This window comes from Podarcis raffonei, chromosome 2 (genome assembly GCF_027172205.1).
Source record: "Podarcis raffonei isolate rPodRaf1 chromosome 2, rPodRaf1.pri, whole genome shotgun sequence".
NCBI classification, from domain to species: domain Eukaryota; kingdom Metazoa; phylum Chordata; class Lepidosauria; order Squamata; family Lacertidae; genus Podarcis; species Podarcis raffonei.
This window is the reverse complement of record NC_070603.1, coordinates 5112005-5130643: the sequence shown is the minus strand read 5'-3', so window position 1 is coordinate 5130643 and position 18639 is coordinate 5112005. Positions and strand designations below refer to the sequence as shown.

General features: G+C 47.9%; 1 protein-coding gene across 3 annotated transcripts in view; it reads right to left on the bottom strand.

Moving 5' to 3' along the window:
• Window positions 1-620: 620 nt before the first annotated feature.
• The window catches only part of OS9 (OS9 endoplasmic reticulum lectin), a 38380-nt gene continuing 20361 nt past the window's right edge, over window positions 621-18639 (bottom strand). The window contains exons 9-15 of one of the 3 annotated variants that reach the window (XM_053371007.1): window positions 17521-17563; window positions 15457-15545; window positions 14961-15203; window positions 13885-14104; window positions 12262-12429; window positions 9112-9224; window positions 621-1214 (exon numbers count right to left, since the gene is read on the bottom strand). In XM_053371007.1, the coding sequence (XP_053226982.1) occupies window positions 1077-1214; window positions 9112-9224; window positions 12262-12429; window positions 13885-14104; window positions 14961-15203; window positions 15457-15545; window positions 17521-17563 (1014 nt within the window). In that variant the 3' untranslated portion in view covers window positions 621-1076. The remainder of the gene's footprint in view (window positions 1215-9111; window positions 9225-12261; window positions 12430-13884; window positions 14105-14960; window positions 15204-15456; window positions 15546-17520; window positions 17564-18639) is intronic. The other 2 variants (XM_053371016.1, XM_053371026.1) reach the window with 2 other exon arrangements.

Genomic DNA, 18639 nt, shown 5'->3' with positions numbered 1-18639 from the left:
CACCCATCATGTAAGCTGAACGCTTGTCTCGCTGCAAGAGATTTCAGCCAGGCTTGTGGCTCGAGACTTCACAGAAGTAACAGCCAGCCTTTGCCGTAAAAAGCTGCGTTTCAGCACAGTTCAGCACATACTCCCGTGTCGAGGGCCTTAGTATATGTGAAACAATGCCGGCAGAGAGAACAGTTTGCAACATTCTCCCAGCCAACCACTATTTTGCATTCTCTCTTTGCTGGGGTTCACTAGACCAGGGCTGCGGACCTTGCACAATGGCTTGGTGCTATGCAAATGAAAAGTAGTAGAGGAATGGCCTGTAAACGACAGAGCAGATTTGAACTTGCTTCATGCAAACCTTCCCTCCCCAACAGAATGCTAGGAAGAGGCCAAGACAGGACAGGGAAGCGTGTCCCCTCCCTCGCCACCCTCCTCCAGGTTCAAGGCACACAGGTGAGAGGCAGCCATCTGCATAAGCCCAGGGATTTCCTCCACATACACGAGCTTTGGGGAAAGTGGGGAGGGTGGTGAATGAGTTCCAGCTCTCCACTCCACGTTGCATTGAGCCAAAGGCCTGTTACCACCCGGAAATGCACACCCCAAAACAGCATCAGGTCAAGAGACTCCCAATGAGTCAAGTGGGTGGCCTGGTTTTTGTTGCTCCTGTTGCCAAGCACAGCTGGCATGAGACTGTGAGGGTTGACACCAACAGCATGGCATGGGAGGGCACCACAGATTTGGCACCAAGGCTGCCGTGGCCATGTGAGGCAGTTTATGGAAGCCTTTTAGGCTATGGTGGGGACATGCCTGAGGGTACTTGAGAGAGACAGAGAGAGAAGGGGATGGGAAGGAGGGAGAGAAAGAAAGAGAAAGAGAGAAACTCATGAGACGGTAGTGGGTCCAATGAAGAGAAGTAGGGGCAAGAGATGCCGCCCACACTTGCCAGTCACTTTGTAGGCAGTTCTAATGGGATTCTGGTCACTATTGAAACACGCTGCTCTTCCTGGCGAGCAACTGAAACGGTGCCCAAGAAGTCTTGGAGGGGGGAAAGCCACAGGTGACCAAGTTCCAATGCTGGTTGAGGTTCAGAAATCCAGTTCATCTGAATCAGCGCTGCCAGCAGCTGGTAATTCATCCTGCCTGCGCCCCCACACAAAACGATAGTTGTCTTCCAGCTGTCGCTGCCTCCGCTGCTCTTTATGAGCTTCTTCCGTACCCTGGATCTAGGAGGGGAAGCAAAAGGCAGTGAGGGCAGGGGAGAAGCACACCAACACATTCATGTATGTGTATGTTTACATTTTCCTATATACCGTATTTTTCGCACCATAGGGCGCACCGGACCATAGGGCGCACCTAGTTTTTAGACGGGGAAATCAATAAAAAAATCTCCCCCCCCAGCCCCAAAGAGCAGCGTACAGGCTGCCCACAACCTCTCCCTGCCGGAGAGGTTGCACATGGATCCCGCTGGCTGCTTTGGCTTCCTCTTTAGCCCAACGCAACCTCTCCCTCCCGGGAGAAGCTGTGCGGGGCTAAAGAAGCCATAGCCCCGTGCAGCCTCTCCCTGCCGGAGGGGTTGCTCGCGGCTATGGCACAAGCCTGCATTCGCTCCATAGGACGCACACACATTTCCCCTCAATTTTTAGAGGGGAAAAACTGCATCCAATGGAGCGAAAAATACGGTACATCAAAATGAAACCAACATTGGAGGATTTGTAGTGCTGTATCACAATCTTGGATTTGCACAGAGTCAGGGTGCGGAAAAGTGGTGGTTTAAAACAGCAGAAGCATGACTATAGCTGGAAAGGAAATGGAGGTTTCAAACAACACCAGAAGTTTTAGGAAGGCAGGAATGGAGACAAACTGAAAGGGGAAAAGTGGTGATTTTATAGAATGACAGAGGGTTGAGTACAATGAACATGGGGAGGGGGAGAGAAATGGGATTTCAAAACAAGGTTTGGTACAGCAAAAAGGGAGCTGGGAATGGCTCTGTTGTGTTAGCTTTTTGATGTGGGCAGAGAAGGGTACAACACAGATGCTATTTCTTCTTGTTAAAACTGATTTGCCTTTAAAAAAGACCACACCTCAGCCTCTCTCCATCCTTGCTTTACTCAAACCTCTGCTATTGTTTGAGTACAGTGAGATGGGCGAAAAACTGAAAGGGAAAAAATGACTGTTAAAAACTTCTCCCTCTTCCATTCTTCACTTGTCCCATGTGTGAGAGATAAACTATGATATTCTATACGACCTTTACATTATGTATTTCTCTCCTGCCACTATGTGTTGTCTTCAATAAGAAGCTCCAAATTCAATTTGGGAACTTAGCAATTATTTTATTAACAAGCAATCACCCATATATGTGCAACAACCATCAACTGAAATCTCTCTAACTGAACAAGCTGACAAGCTTGCTCTTAAGCCTCTATTTATTTTCAAGATACAGTAAGTAACATATCAACACAAAATGTATGTGCACAAAGTAGCTGCACATTAGGAGAGAGGCGAAGGCAAGGAAATGGGTTGATATGTGTGCAAGGAAGAGATGAGAAAAGGTGCATAGAGGGAAAAGGGGTGTAAAGGCGAAAATTGGCTTATAAAGGGGGGTTAGGAGCCATGAGAAAGGGGTTCAAGATGAAAGCAGGGGTGTGAATGGGTCTGAAGAATAGGAGGAGATTATGGCTTGTTAATTGAGAAGGTGAAAAGTAGGTGCAATATGTAGAAAGAAGAAGATGCAGGACATTAAAATGGGGGTGGCCTCTGTCCAAGGGGGTTGCATAAAATGGAGGGAGGCACAGACATGGGGGTGAAGGTAAAAACAGAGGTGTAAAGTGGGGCTGAGGGAAAGAAGAGAGAAATGGCTTCAGAAATAGGGTTGGGAAGGTGAAAAGCAAGCAGAGGCACAGCAGTTTGTGTGTGTGTGTGTAATACACACACACACACACACACACACACACACTCAATCATATGAATGGTGGGCGACAAATTCTAGGTCCCACTGCCAACCCAAGATATTTTGGCACCCTAGGTATAAAACCTAAATGGCAAGCCCTCTCCCCCAACAGGAAAGGAATACGGGGAGTGCACTGTAGAGTCTGCCAGGAGGAAACACATCCCTCATTCCACCAGGAGGCTCTTCTGCCCAAGCTTTGTTGAAATGAATGGGAAGTGCACTGCTCCCATTCTTTCCTGTGAAACATGCCTAAGAAATGTTCCTGGAAGATTCTGCTCTGTGGGTTTGTTTTGAGTTTCCCACTCTGCTGCCATCTTTAAGGCCACTGAAAAAGCCACCCTACTTAAGTGATTACCATTTATTAGTCATGGTATAGCTACTTCCTGCATGGGTTTTACCAGGTGAATCTTGTGGTCCTGTCCAACTCTACAATTCTATGATTCTATGTGCAGAGCAGGGCCAGCCCACCCATGAGGTAAGGTGAGGCTACCGCCTCAGGCGGCAGCATCCGCTGTGGCAGAAGATCCAGCCTCCAAGGAATGCTGTGGAGTTTGGAACTGACAGGGTCAGATCTCCGAGGTGTCCTGCGTCTGGGAAGAAAAGGAGGGGGAGAAAAAGGAGGAGTCTGCTGTCGCAGAGCAGTGACGCAGCGCGTCTCTCTGTTTCCAGACTCACTTCTCTTCTCGCTGAGCAGCAGCTTGGAACAGAAGCTGCGAGTGTGCTCTTGGAGCACGGATGAGAATGTCGGAAGTTTCGGACGGATTTATTGCCTTGTAAATAAACGCTTTTAGAGATAAGAACTGAACTGTCTCTGGACTTGATTTATCCCTCATCTCACACGGACGGGACCGCTGCAGCTCTGCTCTCCTGCCAGGTCAACTTCCAGCAGAGCGACGCAGGGAAGTGTGACTGGACGCAGGGGTTTGATTTATGCAAAGGTTATGGACGTGTCGCGTTTCCTGACAAGTGTGAGAAGGGAGAAGGCTGCCAGCGACGTGTTGCTGTAATCTCCTGCCAGGAAAGGGCAGAAGGGAGGTGCCGGAGAGCGGAGCCAAGAGCCAGAAGGAACGGCTGCTTCGGAGGTCCGGCTTGCTGGCAAACTTGTGAGTACGCTGAAGCCCCGGGGGGGAGAAGAATGGCTGCTGCACAGGCACAGCAGAGCCAAGAGAGCTACCCCGGTGAGAGGCTGAATGGGGCCAACTGGGAGGCCTGGTCAAGAGGAGCAAGGGGGTGGTTTGTGGCCACAGGGCTCTGGAGTCCAGTCCAGAAGGAGCCGGCCCCACCCATGCAGGCTACTGCTCTGCAGAGTGAGAGAGCGCAGAGAGAGCTTTGCCTGCTGAAAGCAAGTGTGGACGCTTTGCTGTTGCCCCACCTGGAGGGCGTTGAATCGGCTGAGGCCGTTTGGCAGGTGCTGACTATTTTCAGTAAGCTGCGTCAGCTCAATGTGCCCTTCCCAGATGAACTTAAGGCTTACACGCTTTTAAGCTCTTTGGACAGGAGTTATGAGAACTTGGTTCTCACGATGGAAACGATGCCACCGCAGGATCTTACGATCGAATATATTAGCGGACGCTTGATTGACGAAGAATCGAAGAGGCAGAGGGCTGGGAAAGAGCCCGCAGGCTGCACCCCAAGAAGGAGTGGGGGGGCAGCAGCCAGGAGTGGCGAGGACTGTGTAAGAGCCTTTGTTTCCAAAAGCTGCTATCGGTGTGGTAGCAATACACATCTGATCCGCAATTGTCCGCTAGAGGCGCAGGGTGGCAGCAAGGAGACTGGCCGGCGTGGAATGTCAACAAAGCAGGTTCCCAGGGCCGGTTCCCAGCAACGACGTGGGAAAGCAGCAGGCCAGGAGAAAAACAAAGACAAGGCGTCTTATCACCTCACAGCTGCGCTGGCGTCTCTGAGAAAAGGCAAGAGCCCTAGCCGGGGAGAGGCTGTGGCCATGGCAACCGATGGGAATGCTAGCAACGCCACGGCATCTGTGGAAAATAACCAGAGACACTCTTTATCTCTCGTGATCGATTCCGGAGCCTCTCATTGTCTTGTGACATCTGCTGGGCTCCTGAGGAACTGCAAGACAGTTAAAACTGGACGCTATGTTACTTTAGCAGATGGGTCTCAAAGACCATTGACTGAAACTGGTCTTCTTTATTGCTCTTTCATAGATCATTGGGTAGAAGCTTTTGTGGTACCAGAGCTTGCCCACTCTCTTTTAAGTGTGCCAGCCCTTATGGCTGCTGGGTTTGATGTTTTGTTTTCTAACAATGTGTGTTCCTTTTTCAGGAATGGGAAGAAGATCCACAGTGTCCAGAGAAGAGGCACGCTCTTTCTGGTCAAGATGCCCATTGAAGATGGGGCTGGTGGGAAAATGGGGCTGGTGGAAAATGGGGCTAGTGGAGAGTCCATTGAAGATGCCCAAGGGCAGTGTGCCAACATCCCACCACACCATGATTGCTTACACTTATGGCATCGCAGGTTTGGACACGCAGGGTGGTCATATGTGAAGAAGGCCACAGATAACACCATTGGGTGCAGGTTCAAAGCATGTGACAAATACCTAGATTGTCAAGCCTGTAAGCAATCAAAGGTCGTAACATGCTCATATCCCAGGTCTGAGAGGAAAACCAGTAAACCTTTTGAACTTGTCCATTCAGATTTGTCGGGACCCATGCCGACACCTTCGTTAGCTGGATCAAAGTGGGTTCTGGTTCTGGTTGATGATTTTACAAAACATGCATGGCTATTTGCGCTGCAACAGAAGTCAGAGGCAGCTGCACTGATCAGGGATTGGATCACAGCGGTAGAGCTACGGTTCTCTACCAAAGTAGTTTCCTTTCAGTCCGATCGTGGGGGGGAGTTTACAGGTTCTGCGCTGCAATCGTTCTTCAGGCAGAAGGGTATCAGTCATCGACTGACGGCCCCCCACTCTCCGCAACAGAATGGGGTTGCAGAGAGGAAGTTTCGCACGCTACAGGAGTCAGCGAATGCTATGTTGGCAGACTCGGGGCTGCCACAGCGCTTTTGGGCCGAGAGTTATAGAACAGCTTGCTTCCTGCAGAATAGAGTGTTCAATTCCAGTGTAGGAGACACACCGTTCTTTCTGCTTCATCGGAAAAAGCCCAAAGTACATTTTCTGCGCACTTTTGGGTCAACAGCTTGGGTTCTGATTCCAAAGGCCATGCGCAGGAAAGGGGAGCCAAGATCCAGGAAAATGATCTTTGTGGGCTATGAGCCGGGTTCAAAGGCGTGGCGCTTCGCATACCCTACTGGCAACCAGTCCAGGCTGCTTATTAGCGGCAGTGCTGAGTTTTGCGAGCAGAGTGGGTGGAAGCGGCTTCACGGAAACCCGGATATTCTGGTAGACTCAGATGAGGAAGAGGAGGGTGAGGCTGAACCTGTTGCTGATGAGCACAGTCCACAGCCACAGAGTCCAGAGCCGGGATCTCCAAGGGAGAGGCTCCGTATCTCTCCAAAGGGGAGTCCCAGGACCCCTCCACAGGTCTCTGTCAAGTCTGAGCCAAGGAGTGAACCATCCTCGCCAGCAGGACCAGCTGTTCGCCCTAAACGGCGCAGCAGGTCAGAGGGGGATGATTCTGACATAGAGGATAGGAGGGTTGATCCAGGTGAATCAGGCGCAGTTCCAGAATTCACGCTGAGGAGGTCAGCAAGATCAACCAGAGGAAAGCCACCTGAAAGGTATGAAGCCACGAGTGTCTGGGTTGGTGTGGCTAGATGTGAACCTGAATCCTTTGAGGATGTTCAGAAGTTGCCTCGGGAAGAAGCCAGCAAATGGCATGAGGCGATGCAGAAGGAGATGAACTCAATGGAGTCTCTTGGAGTGTTCTCACTCACACAGCTGCCGGCTAACCAGCAAGCTGTTGGCTGCAGATGGGTTTACCGTCTTAAACCCACAGAAGCAGGAGAGCCACAGTACAAAGCGAGGTTAGTGGCGCGTGGATTTACACAGAGACGCGGAGTCCACTTCACAGAGGTCTATTCGCCGACTTCAAGGGCGGAGACTTTGAGAATGCTTTTGGCAGTAGCAGCACAGAGAGGTTGGAAGGTGAACCATTTTGATGTAGATGTCGCCTACCTGAACTCAGATCTCCAGGAGGAGTTGTACATGCGTCCTCCTCCAGGGTTCGAAGTCAGTGAGCCAGGCGTTGTGTGGCGGTTGCACAAATCCATCTATGGGTTACGCCAATCTGCCAGGAATTGGAATATGTGCCTACATGAAGCCTTAGAAAAGCTAGGTTTTAAGAGATCTCTTGCAGACAGTTGTCTTTACATTAGAGATTCAGGCTTGCTACAGCAAGTGGCACAGGTGTTTGTTGATGACATCTTGTTGATGGCAAGGACGAGTGAACAGGTGGAGAAGTTTGCTAAGGAGCTTGGTAAGCGGTTCAAGCTGAAGCAACTTGGAGATGTCAAGTCCTATCTAGGCGTAGAAATCGCAAGAGCAAGTGATGAAAGCTTTTTGCTTCGCCAGAAAGGTAAGATTGAGCAGTTGCTTGAGAAGTTCAGGATGTCTGATTGTGCAGGTGCCAGATCACCCATGGAGGCTGGGTACGTGAAGGAGTGTCAGCAAGTAGAACGCGTGGTGTTCGAAAACACTGAACTCTTTCAGTCAGCTCTGGGTAGTCTGTTGTATCTGTCACAGTGGAGCAGACCAGACATAGCGTTTGCTGTCAATCTGCTCAGTAGAGAGGCTTCAAGTCCTAGTGTGCAGGCCTGGAATGGTGTTAAGCGGGTGCTACGTTACCTGCAAGATACCAAAGACTTTTGCCTCAAGATGTCAGCTGAGGGCGATGTCAAGCTGACCGCCTGGGTGGATTCGGATTGGGCTAACCTTGAGGACCGCAAATCAGTGTCAGGCCTAGTGGTGAAGTTTGGGGACTCAGTGATTGGGTGGAGGTCCCGGAAGCAAAGTCTCATAGCGCTTTCATCTACTGAAGCTGAGTTCAGTGCGCTATCAGAGGTTTGCAGAGAACTGGAGTTCTATGTGTGTTTGGTCGAGGAAATCTGTGAAGAGGATTGTCTGCCCGTTGTGGTGCATGAAGACAACCAACCATGCCTTAAATTAGCTGAGACAGGGCAATTCAAGGCGAGGACCAAACATTTGGACATACGTTTCCAGAATGTATGTCAGAGCGTTCATGAGGGGCTAGTCGCTCTGAAATACTGTCCCTCAACAAAGAACCTCGCTGATGGTTTCACAAAACCATTAACCTTCCAGAAGCACGAGGAGTTCTGTGAGGGTCTGTGTATGGGGAAAGCATTGATGGCTACTGTCTCCAGACGCAGGACAAGAGGGGGTGTGGAGTTTGGAACTGACAGGGTCAGATCTCCGAGGTGTCCTGCGTCTGGGAAGAAAAGGAGGGGGAGAAAAAGGAGGAGTCTGCTGTCGCAGAGCAGTGACGCAGCGCGTCTCTCTGTTTCCAGACTCACTTCTCTTCTCGCTGAGCAGCAGCTTGGAACAGAAGCTGCGAGTGTGCTCTTGGAGCACGGATGAGAATGTCGGAAGTTTCGGACGGATTTATTGCCTTGTAAATAAACGCTTTTAGAGATAAGAACTGAACTGTCTCTGGACTTGATTTATCCCTCATCTCACACGGACGGGACCGCTGCAGCTCTGCTCTCCTGCCAGGTCAACTTCCAGCAGAGCGACGCAGGGAAGTGTGACTGGACGCAGGGGTTTGATTTATGCAAAAATGCATCACCCACTGCTTCAAACTACAGCTACAGCACACTCCTTGGGGACCAGATCTGCCCCACATGCCGCCTCTACAGTGGCCTCTTGGCAAATAGAAGGTGCTGCTGGTCTCCCCCCCCCCCCGGTTGTTCCCTTGTTTCCAGCGTAGATCTTTATTCCCCCCTTGTTTCTGATGCAGATCTTCACTCACCCCTTCTTCTCTGGCAGGGGTGGGTGGGGAGTACCATTTTGCAGTTTGCTTCAGGTGCCAAAATGTTTTGGGCCAGCCCTGGTGCACAGCCTTGTCCCCACCAAAGACCACACCTATAGCCAGTCTCTCCACGTCTTCCACACCAGAGGATAGGACTTGCAAGGAGTTCTTCCTCTTCCTTATTCCATATTAAATATAAACATGGTGTGATATGGAGGGGAACAACCTCTTTCTCCTCATTAAAACACTCCCTTCACCTTGGGCCCTCACCAGAATATTGAAGAAGATGTCCTTGAGATTTTTGGTGTCCTCTTCTGACAGCCAATGGGTATCATCATCCTCGCCCAGGCCACCCGTGGTCACAATCTTGATTTCAATTTTACCTGCCAGCCACAAAGTTAGCCACACATTAGTTGCCCTGCCCCCAGTCCTTAGTGGGTCATATTTGAGGGAAATGGCACATGAAGATACAGGAGCACTGCAAGGAGGTTTAGCAGACTTGCCCTGCTAGGAAACAGACAGAGGGCATCTCTTAACTGGAGAAGCAACAGCAGGAGATGCAGCCACATCAGGACTAGCCTGCCCTCAAACTACAACCAACATGTGCAGCACCCGAACAAAGATCTACACGCAACAGCTGCCAGTCCACACCTCTTCCCTGCATCTCCCAGTAATATTTTAGTTAAAGCAGAAATGCACAGCTTAGCTCAGTATTTCCCCTGCCTTCTGCAAATGCTGGCCAATGAAGCATTGTTTACCTTTGGATGAAGGTAAACAGTGAGCACAACTGTGTCCCATCATGCAGTTGCTATGGCCAAGTGTTATTGGAGCAGTGTGGGGAAGAGGCACAGCAAAAGGTCACAGGCAGTTTGGTCCCCAAAATTCTGTTTGGGGAAAAACAGTACTGTTTGGGGAAAAACAGTACTGCTAGAGGAGCTGTTGTTACGGCCCTCTTCTAGTTTTAAAGAGCTATTAACTTGGGGGTTTAGCAAGAGTGTGTGCATGCACAACCAGTTATAGTGGTTCTGGAAAGAACAGAACCAAACATTGCAGGTTGGTACATATAAGTTGCATGTTGCTTTCTCCTTCCTTTTAACACAAGGGGAGTGGGTTTGGGTTCCAGAGAAACCTCTAATGTTGAAGACAAGAGCATGCTGCTCCCATATTATCACCCAGTACTAAACTGCCCATAGGTCTTTTAATTGTAGAAAGGGTCCAGGAATGGTGATGCAGGTACAGCAGGGATGGATGCTCATCTCCATGGTTACCATGTGTGGGTGAACCTGCATGATGACATTAAAATCTCAAGAATAGGGAGCCACGAGGCCTTTAAGACAGTGGTACCTATGTCCCCACTGTGGAGGGATGTGTGGATCCAGAATTGGCCTCCACAGTTACTTATGTTAAGGCCATATTCATGGAAGACAATCCTACTCAGCTATGAGTGATCGCCAAAGAAGGAGGAGGTACCTAACCTTGTGTACAGGTAATTAATGCACTTCAGTCACAATTCACTGGGATTTCAAAAAGAACAAAAGTCAGGTGTTACATGAAGTCACTTGATAGCCTACTATCTTGACTGTGAGTCCTGGAAGACCTGCTCCCTGACTGGTCTGGGAGGGCAGGGCCCTGACTGACTCCAGCTACAAATGCTGTGGCTGCTGAAGAGAATTTTGGGCTGGGGTAGGGGTTTGTGGAGGGGGTACTATTACTGTTGCTGATGCTAATTTTTTTGTATTTTTATCTTCAGATCTTATTACGATTATGTGGAAATTGTTCAGTTTGGTTGTGTGCTGCTTGATGTCTTTTATTTATTCTTTATTACTAATTTTATGTTTGTTTTTATGTGAATCTTTTCATGTTGTAAACTGTCTTGAGCATGGTTTTAACTACAGAAAGGTGGCATTCAAACAAAAGGATGATGACAATACTATGCAGTAGAACCTAGTTCAGGGGTCAGCAACCTTTTTCAGCCCTGGGCCGTCCACCGTCCCTCAGACCATGTGGGGGGCCAGACTATATTTTGGGGAAAAATAAATGAACGACTTCCTATGCCCCACAAATAACCCAGAGATGCATTTTAAATAAAAGGACACATTCCACTTGTGTAAAAACACGCTGATTCCCAGACCGACCACAGGCCGAATTTAGAAGGCGATTGGGCCACATCCAGCCCAATCCAGCCTTAGGTTGCCTTCCCCTGACCTAGTTCTTACAAATCCAACTTCCCATTTTCTTTTCTCCTTTAACACTCTGGTTTTGACAGATATTGGTGATTACACTTGAATTCCTCCCCGTCTCCTGTATCAAAGCACATCATAAATGGGATTCACATCAAACTTCTACCTTCATCCACTACAAGCCAGCTCTTTGTTTTCCCCTACTTTACGGCTGAAGGGTCTCAAAATTAAAATGTATAATCTTACAGGCAACTCCTGGTTTAGGCATATCTGAAGGATGCATGATCAAAGATGTCAGGAAAAGGGCGAAAAGGGGCAGGGGCAGAATGGGGTGGAGCGGGCTTACTGTACTTTAAAAATCTTCAAGTTCTAGAAGTTCAAATCCTGGCCTCAGAAACCTTCTTGGGAGAAAAATTAAGCAGATAATGTACAGTGGTACCTCGGTTTTCGAACAGCTTGGTTCACGAACAACTTGGAACCTGAATGCTGCAAAACTGTTCCAGTTTTCAAAGTTTTTTCGGAAGCCGAACATGCTCCATTTTGAGTCCTGAGCTTCCGTTTTTACTGTCCCCCAATTGTAATTGAATTATTTTGCTTCCGATAGCAGTGTTCTGAGGTGACATTTGGTGCTTAAATTTGGTGCTTTTGTTTTTGCTATTTATTTTGCGTTTTTTGTTTTTGAGGCTTTTTCAGTTATTTTGTTTTTGTGACTGTGTGGAACCCAATTCAGCTACTGATTGATTGATTGCGGAAATGGATGAAAGCCCCCCCATCTGAACAATGACTATCATCAGTGCAGGTAAGAAAAATGTAATTTTAAATTTTATCATCTACAATACTGTCTTATTTATTTTATGGTACAGTGCATTGATTATTGCTTTCATTTTATGGATCAATGGTCTCGTTAGTAAAATTCATGTTAAATTGCTGTTTTAGGGGTTGTATTTAAGTCTGGAACAGATTAATCCATTTTGCTTTACTTTCTATCAGAAAGCACACCCTGGTTTTTGAACGGAATGGAATGGATTCAGTTTGAGAACCAAGCTACTCAAATTATGAGATTATCAGCTCAGGAGCAGAATGGCCAATGGCTCCCTGTGGTATGCAATTAAGAGAGCCCTCGAGTGACTTTGCATCCCTGACTGCTCTCCCTTAAAGAATTCCCCCTAAACACAACCCCACCCAGGCTAAAAAGGGCTCGAGGCCACCTCTGGCTGTCCAGGTTACATGGCTGCGTTACCTTCTGCCTTCAGGCCTTCCTTCTCCAACAGGTCCTTAACCACACTCTCTATGTGGCGCAGCTGTGGGTTGTCCCTGCTCATCTCTTGGACTCGCAGCAGCTTCTGCTGTGCGCTGCCTGGCTTTACTTTAGTGACCCTGACTTTCACGCGCCCGTCTGGGTCGCCATCTGAGACAGAAAAGGGGACAGAGGAGGGTCAGTAGGCCAATATTTGGGGGGGGGGGAGAGAACGAGAGCGCAAGCTGGAAGGGCCTACAAGCAAGGCTGGGGATAGTCTGCATTCAAAAGGAAAATTTCTGCCAATTGTACTTACGGTGCTTTGAGCACAATTTTTTTCCTAAGGGTTTATTTTCAAAGCATTTGGAAATTTTGCAAAATGCAGAAGGTCCCTGGACTGCAGAGGAAAAGGAAGGCAGGAAGTCCCAGAAAGGTGTGGTGGTTATATTGAGCTGAAAACTGAGCATCCTAAGTCCCTGAACAGCAAGTTTCTAACCCTTAAGGCAGCCTTTCCCAACCCTGGTGCCCTCCAGACTCCCACCATCCCTGGTAGTGCTGGCTGGGAGCTAAATCTCTGCAGTGTACCCAGTTGGGGAAGGCTGTCTTGCATCTGGGTAATGCCTGGTTGGAAATGTCAAGAAGGAAAAGGGAGAGAGCTAGGCAAGGTGGCCAAGGCTTCAGTGCCCTGCCTTTCCCAAGGCTAGCAGGAATGATCAACAGTATGAGAAGCAAGCAAAAACGGCAAAATGGGCTTAGCTAAAGAACAAAACAAAAACGTACACATGGGTTATAATGAAATGCAAGGGACTTTAAAAAAAGAAAGAGTGGGAACTTCTATGTGGCTGGACACCCCCCCCCCCATTAGCAAATAACTATTTCCATCAATTTGGAAACTGGCAAACATTACTGGGAAAACTCCTCCCACCATCAGTTCTCTGTCTACAATGCATCATCCTACCTGCCCCCTGCCTCCCAGTCACTTACTGACCAGTGCTAAGGAAATGCACCTGGGAGAACAGGTGAAGTCTTGTGTCTTTTTTAAATGCGCAGATAGTCACAAATGGAGAAGGTCATTAGACAGGCCAGCTCTGGCAAGTTTGACCGTGAAGCTTATAGGATAGCTTTGGCCAACCTGCGCCACCTCCTGCTGCTTTGGAGCAAAACTTCCACCATCCCCAGCCAGATGGGCACTGGAGTCCAAAACAGCTGGAGGGCACCAGGTGGGCAAAGCCTGTTCCAGGACTGGTGTCTGAGCAGTTGTGTTACAAAAATGAAACTCTCCAGAGATTTCCCCTGCAGGAATTTTAAGAATGAGAGCAAGGATAAGTGATGAAAGAGCCCTTCTAAGAAGTCGCACCCATTGGGCATTCAAAGGCTTCTCCATAACTACAGTAGTTTCCGCTATGGTTTTCTTCATCACATCACAACTTGCTAGCTACCTGCTCCCAAATTATTTGCTAAACCCTTGACATCTTGCCCTGCAATCTGAGCAAGTCCGCATGTAGATCAACCCTCGATGTGTTATTTATGACAAAATGTCACCCCCTGTTGGCTGATCCAAAAACAGTCCTCAAATTTACTGGCACTGAAAAAAATGAAGCCAACCTTATCTGTATGGGAACATACCGGTTGCTGGTTTGGCTACGTCTTCTTCAGCAGTATCTTCCCCATCTGCTACCTCTTCTTCCTCCCCTGGCTGTGGCTCCTGCTCCTTATCTCCTTTATTCAAGTCTTTGCCAGGATCCAGCTTGTCAATAAGCTTGTTGAGGGTAGACGCCAAAGACTTGGAGGCTTGCTTTCGATCAAACTCACCTTTCAGGCCTTCTGTTTCCAACTCATCCTCCACCTGCCAGTAAACAATCCAAGAAAGGATACGCTAAGATCTATTTATTTATTGAGAAAGAGAGAGATCCAGTTGAGTAGCAGCCTGGCTCATTTCCTGCAGTTATGAATACAGCAGTTGCTCCCACACTTTCTTGGGCCACTGCTCCCCTGAATCCACTCATCCCCAGTGCCCCCTCCCTACTAAAAGCAATATTCAGAACAGAGGTTTGCATGACCTACTATGGAAGGTAATAACACAATAAAATTTGAAACAGCAACAATTAAATGCATATTTATTCAAAATGCAATCAGAACTATTTACTTAAACAAAACAAATGGACTTGATCTAGTGATACCAGGTTTTCAAAGTCTAACAGTCATTTACACCTTCAGTCTGCTACGTAACCCCCCTGCCCCTCCAGGGGGCCGGACCACCCGCTTTGAGAACCACAGGTGTAAAGTCTGGATCTGCAAGACTCCGTTTTCAGTCATGTTTCTAGTCCTTGTGGTTGTAAGGCTCCACCAGGGGAACCATACTGACTACAAGTCTCGCTGCTGCATCATTCAGACACTACTTCCTCTGTTAGTCCCCTCCCTTCCCCACCACTGGTGCTGCCTGAAGAAAGTTCCTTCACCTTGCAGAAAGATTCCCTCTCCTTACTATTCATCATTCTTTGCCAATTTTGTGTCCCTCCCTCTCAGCTTTTTCTAAACTAATAAACACATACAAAGTTTATAGCCCTTTTTCCCACAAAGGCAGCAAAATGTGTGCAAATATAAGGTGATACAAGGGGACAGAGAACATCCAGGGCCCATCAATAGTTTTCTGAGGTGGGTACTGCAGAAAGGAAATTATAGTTAGTCTCCTGCATCCTCACCTCATTAATGATGTGACCAAACTCCTTTTCCATCTCAGATTTTACCTCCTCCTTCAGCTTGGCCATTTCTGACTTAGGCAGCAGGATGTCTTCCAGTTCCTTCTCAAACTTCCCCAGCAGGTCTTCCTCATCTTTCTCATCCTCCTGGGCCCCTTCTTCAGAGTGCTCTGTCCCTAACGATGGCTCACTTTTGGGTGGAGTTTCTTGAGATGCTTCCTCTGGTTCTCTCACCATTACTTTGTCCTGGAGGGACAAAGGCGAGGCTCAAACCGATCCAGCTGAGATGCCATCACAACATGCACATCACAAAGGCTGGACAATCCCTGTCCAGTGGCCCCAGGAAGACCTCCAAGTTGCTGTTCCCTAGCAAACACTGGACCCTGGACAAGGAAGTTCCATATACTAGGCAGATAGCAATTCCGCATTGTATACCTAAAAGCAGCTCAGCAATAGCATAGTAAATCTGGAGACAAGCAAGCCTTCTACTACATCTTACCTTCCTGGCATTCTCCTTCAAGTCACGAATAAACTGCACCAGGTCCCCAGGATTCTTGATAACTTTGAAGTGGATTTTTCTCTTGAAATCTGAAAAGATCCAAGACAGCACATATTATTTATTTATAAATAAAATAATTTATATACCACCCTCTCATAAAGTATCTGGTTAGCATACAGCAATGTCAAAACATTTTTTTAAAGAAACCTTTAAAAGCAACACAGTATGACAGCATCTTACATGGGGGTTTGGTTCCAAGGGTTCAGTGTATAGGCAAAAACACGTATACTCAAACCCCTGGAAATGCCCCCCCCCCCACCGGCAGCCTTAGCCTTCCAGTGCCAGAGCACTAAGCTGGGTTTTTCTGATGTAAAAAGTACTTTTAGCCCTCCGTCTTGCTTACCAAGCAAGGCATGCTCAGCATACTGGCTTTAGGATGCTTTTGTGAAATCTCACGGGTCCATCCAAGTTCCGGTGAGATCTCATGGAGCTACCCCCAAGCTTCCAGAGCCTGCATGCTGAGAGGACCTTGGAGATTCTTTTCGCACCAGGAAAACTTTGCATGCATTTAATTTGCACAATTTCAGCTGGCTGGCCTTCAACTGTGCAGGGTAGAAAACACACAAGTTGGATGTGCCTAAGATGCACAAAACAATTAAACCAGTCAACAAAATTTTAAACAACTGCATAGTCCTCTTAACTTACAAAAGAAATGCAAGGAAGTGTCCACTGGATCTCTGCTGGAAGAGTGTTCCACAGCATGGGACCAGTGACCTGGGGAAAACTATCAGCACTTCTCTGGATGATCTCAGTGATCAAGCTGGATACAAGGGTTCAGATGGTCCTTAGGGCATCCTGGACCCAACTTACTCAGGGTCTTGTATATCAACACAAGAGCCTTGAACCTGGCCCAGTAGTGTATGGGCAACCAGTGGAGATGTTTTAACAGAGGTGTCTCATGCTGTCAGCTGTCTGCCCCCACGTGCAGTTTGGTAGCTGCATTCTGCACCAGCCAGAGCTTCCTGACCAGGTCCGAGGGCAGCCCCACATAAAGTGAATTGTAGTAATCCATTCTTGAGGGTAGCAATGCATGGAATACAGTGGCCAATGGGTCCTAATCCAGTTATGGCCATGGCTGACAAAAGGCACTCCTAGCCACAGAGGTCACTTGGGTCTCGAATGATGGACATATCCAGGAGTATGTCCAAGCTATGTACCTTCTCCTTGAGAGGGAGTGCAACCCTTCCCAGAACAGGCAACCGGCCTATCTTCTGGATACAGGAACCACCCACCCACAAAGCCTCAATCTTTGCTGAATTCAAACTCAATTTTATTGGCCCTTGTCCAGTCCACCACTGCCTTGAGGCTCTGTTCCAGGGCTTTCACAACCTCTGATTCAGATGGAGAACAGAGCTGCATATCATCAGCATACTGATGGCACCATGCTCCAAAGCTTCTCTTGCTCCAAAATACATGTATTAAATAGCACTGGATCCAGAACAGTGTCCTGCAGAAACCTGTGGCCTAAGGGCCTGGGAGTCCAATTGCACTCCTCCCATGTTACTCTTTGGACTCAACTGTGCAGGTTGGCATGAAACCACTCCAGTGCAGTGCCTCCAATCTCCATGCCAGGAAGCTGATCGATGTTTTCAAAAGTTGCTGAGAGATTGAGTAAGAACAACAGGGTCACACTCCCTGCCCCTCTCTCTGTAACGGTCATCCATTAAAGTAACCAAGGCTGATTCAATCCCCAAACCAGACCAAAATCCAGACTGAAGTGGATCTAGATAAGTAGTGTCATCCAGGAGCACTTGCAGTTGCCACTGCTCTCTTTCTGAACACTAAACAATGTTAAAAAGAGGAAAGGATGCCAAAGGGGGGAGGAACCAGCAGTTTCCAAAGATACAGGCCATTAAAAAATGTCTGACTGTTAACCAGTCTTCTTGAAAGAATAGGAGAAGGAAGGTTCAGAAAGTCCTGAATCCTTTGGTTCAGGTGAATGCTCCTCAAAGCATCTTTTCTGACAGTGCTAAAGAGGATTGTTTTCTTGAGCCACACACTTACCTGCTAGGTGACTGTCTGCTGTCTTCATGATTGGCTCTTCCTCCTGCAGAAAAAAGACAGAAATTAAATGGCTTTGGGTGCTATGCATAGAAGCCACTGTTGTAGGGTTGTGAAGGAATTATTTCTGCATGATACAGACTGTTGAGTTCAGCTACTTGTTTCGCCAAATGAATTCATTATTATCCAGACCCTGCATTCATCACTTGAGGTCCTTCTTTGTGTGCCTCGTGCATGAGAGGCCTGGAGGGTGGGAACATGAGAACAGGCCTTTTCTGCAGTGGTTCCCCATTTGTGGAATACTCTCCCCAGGAGGCTCACCTGACACCTTCATGGTATATCTTTACGCACCAAGAGAAATTGTTTCTTTTCAACCAGGGTTTGGCTGATTAACATTCTATGGCTTTTTAAATGTGTTCATGGGAGGGGGGGGTTATTGGTTTGTTTTTGCTTTATTATGTATTCCCCCCCCCTGTTTTGATGGCACAGTGCCATCAGTATTTTTATGTTGTGAACTGCCCTGGGATATTTGAATGAAGGGTGGTGCACAAATTTTATAAATATTTTTCATCCACAGATCTCAGGGTAGTTAATAACAGAAAAATGTAACAACAAGAAAATAAATATAATAATATAATAAACATATAACAACACCAACATCAATGGTGCATGAGCCAACAACGAAAAGATGCATCTATCTAATACGGCAGTGGGGGACTGTATCTGCCCAGTGGGCCAGATCACTAGCTCCCCCACCTTGCATAGGGCAATTTTGACAGGCCAATCACCTGGTGTTAAAAGGACACTAGCTGATCTTTTTGCCCGCAGGTGACAAGCAGCTAATTTGTTGGGTCTTGTGATGTCCCTTGCAAAGCCCTAAATAGCTTTGTTTGAGATGTGTCACGTGAGGTGTAGGGCAGTGGACATGGCTTGGCTGAAGTGAGCTTGTGGGCCAGATGTGGAGATCTGGTGGCCTGGAGGTTCCCCACCCCTGATTTAGTAGATATGGAACATATGGCTGTGCTTGGATGCAACACTAAGACATTGACAGTGGTGAGGCAACTCACAGGAACATAGGAATCTGCCTTTGACAGTGTTAGACCAGTGTCTGGCTGTTTGACT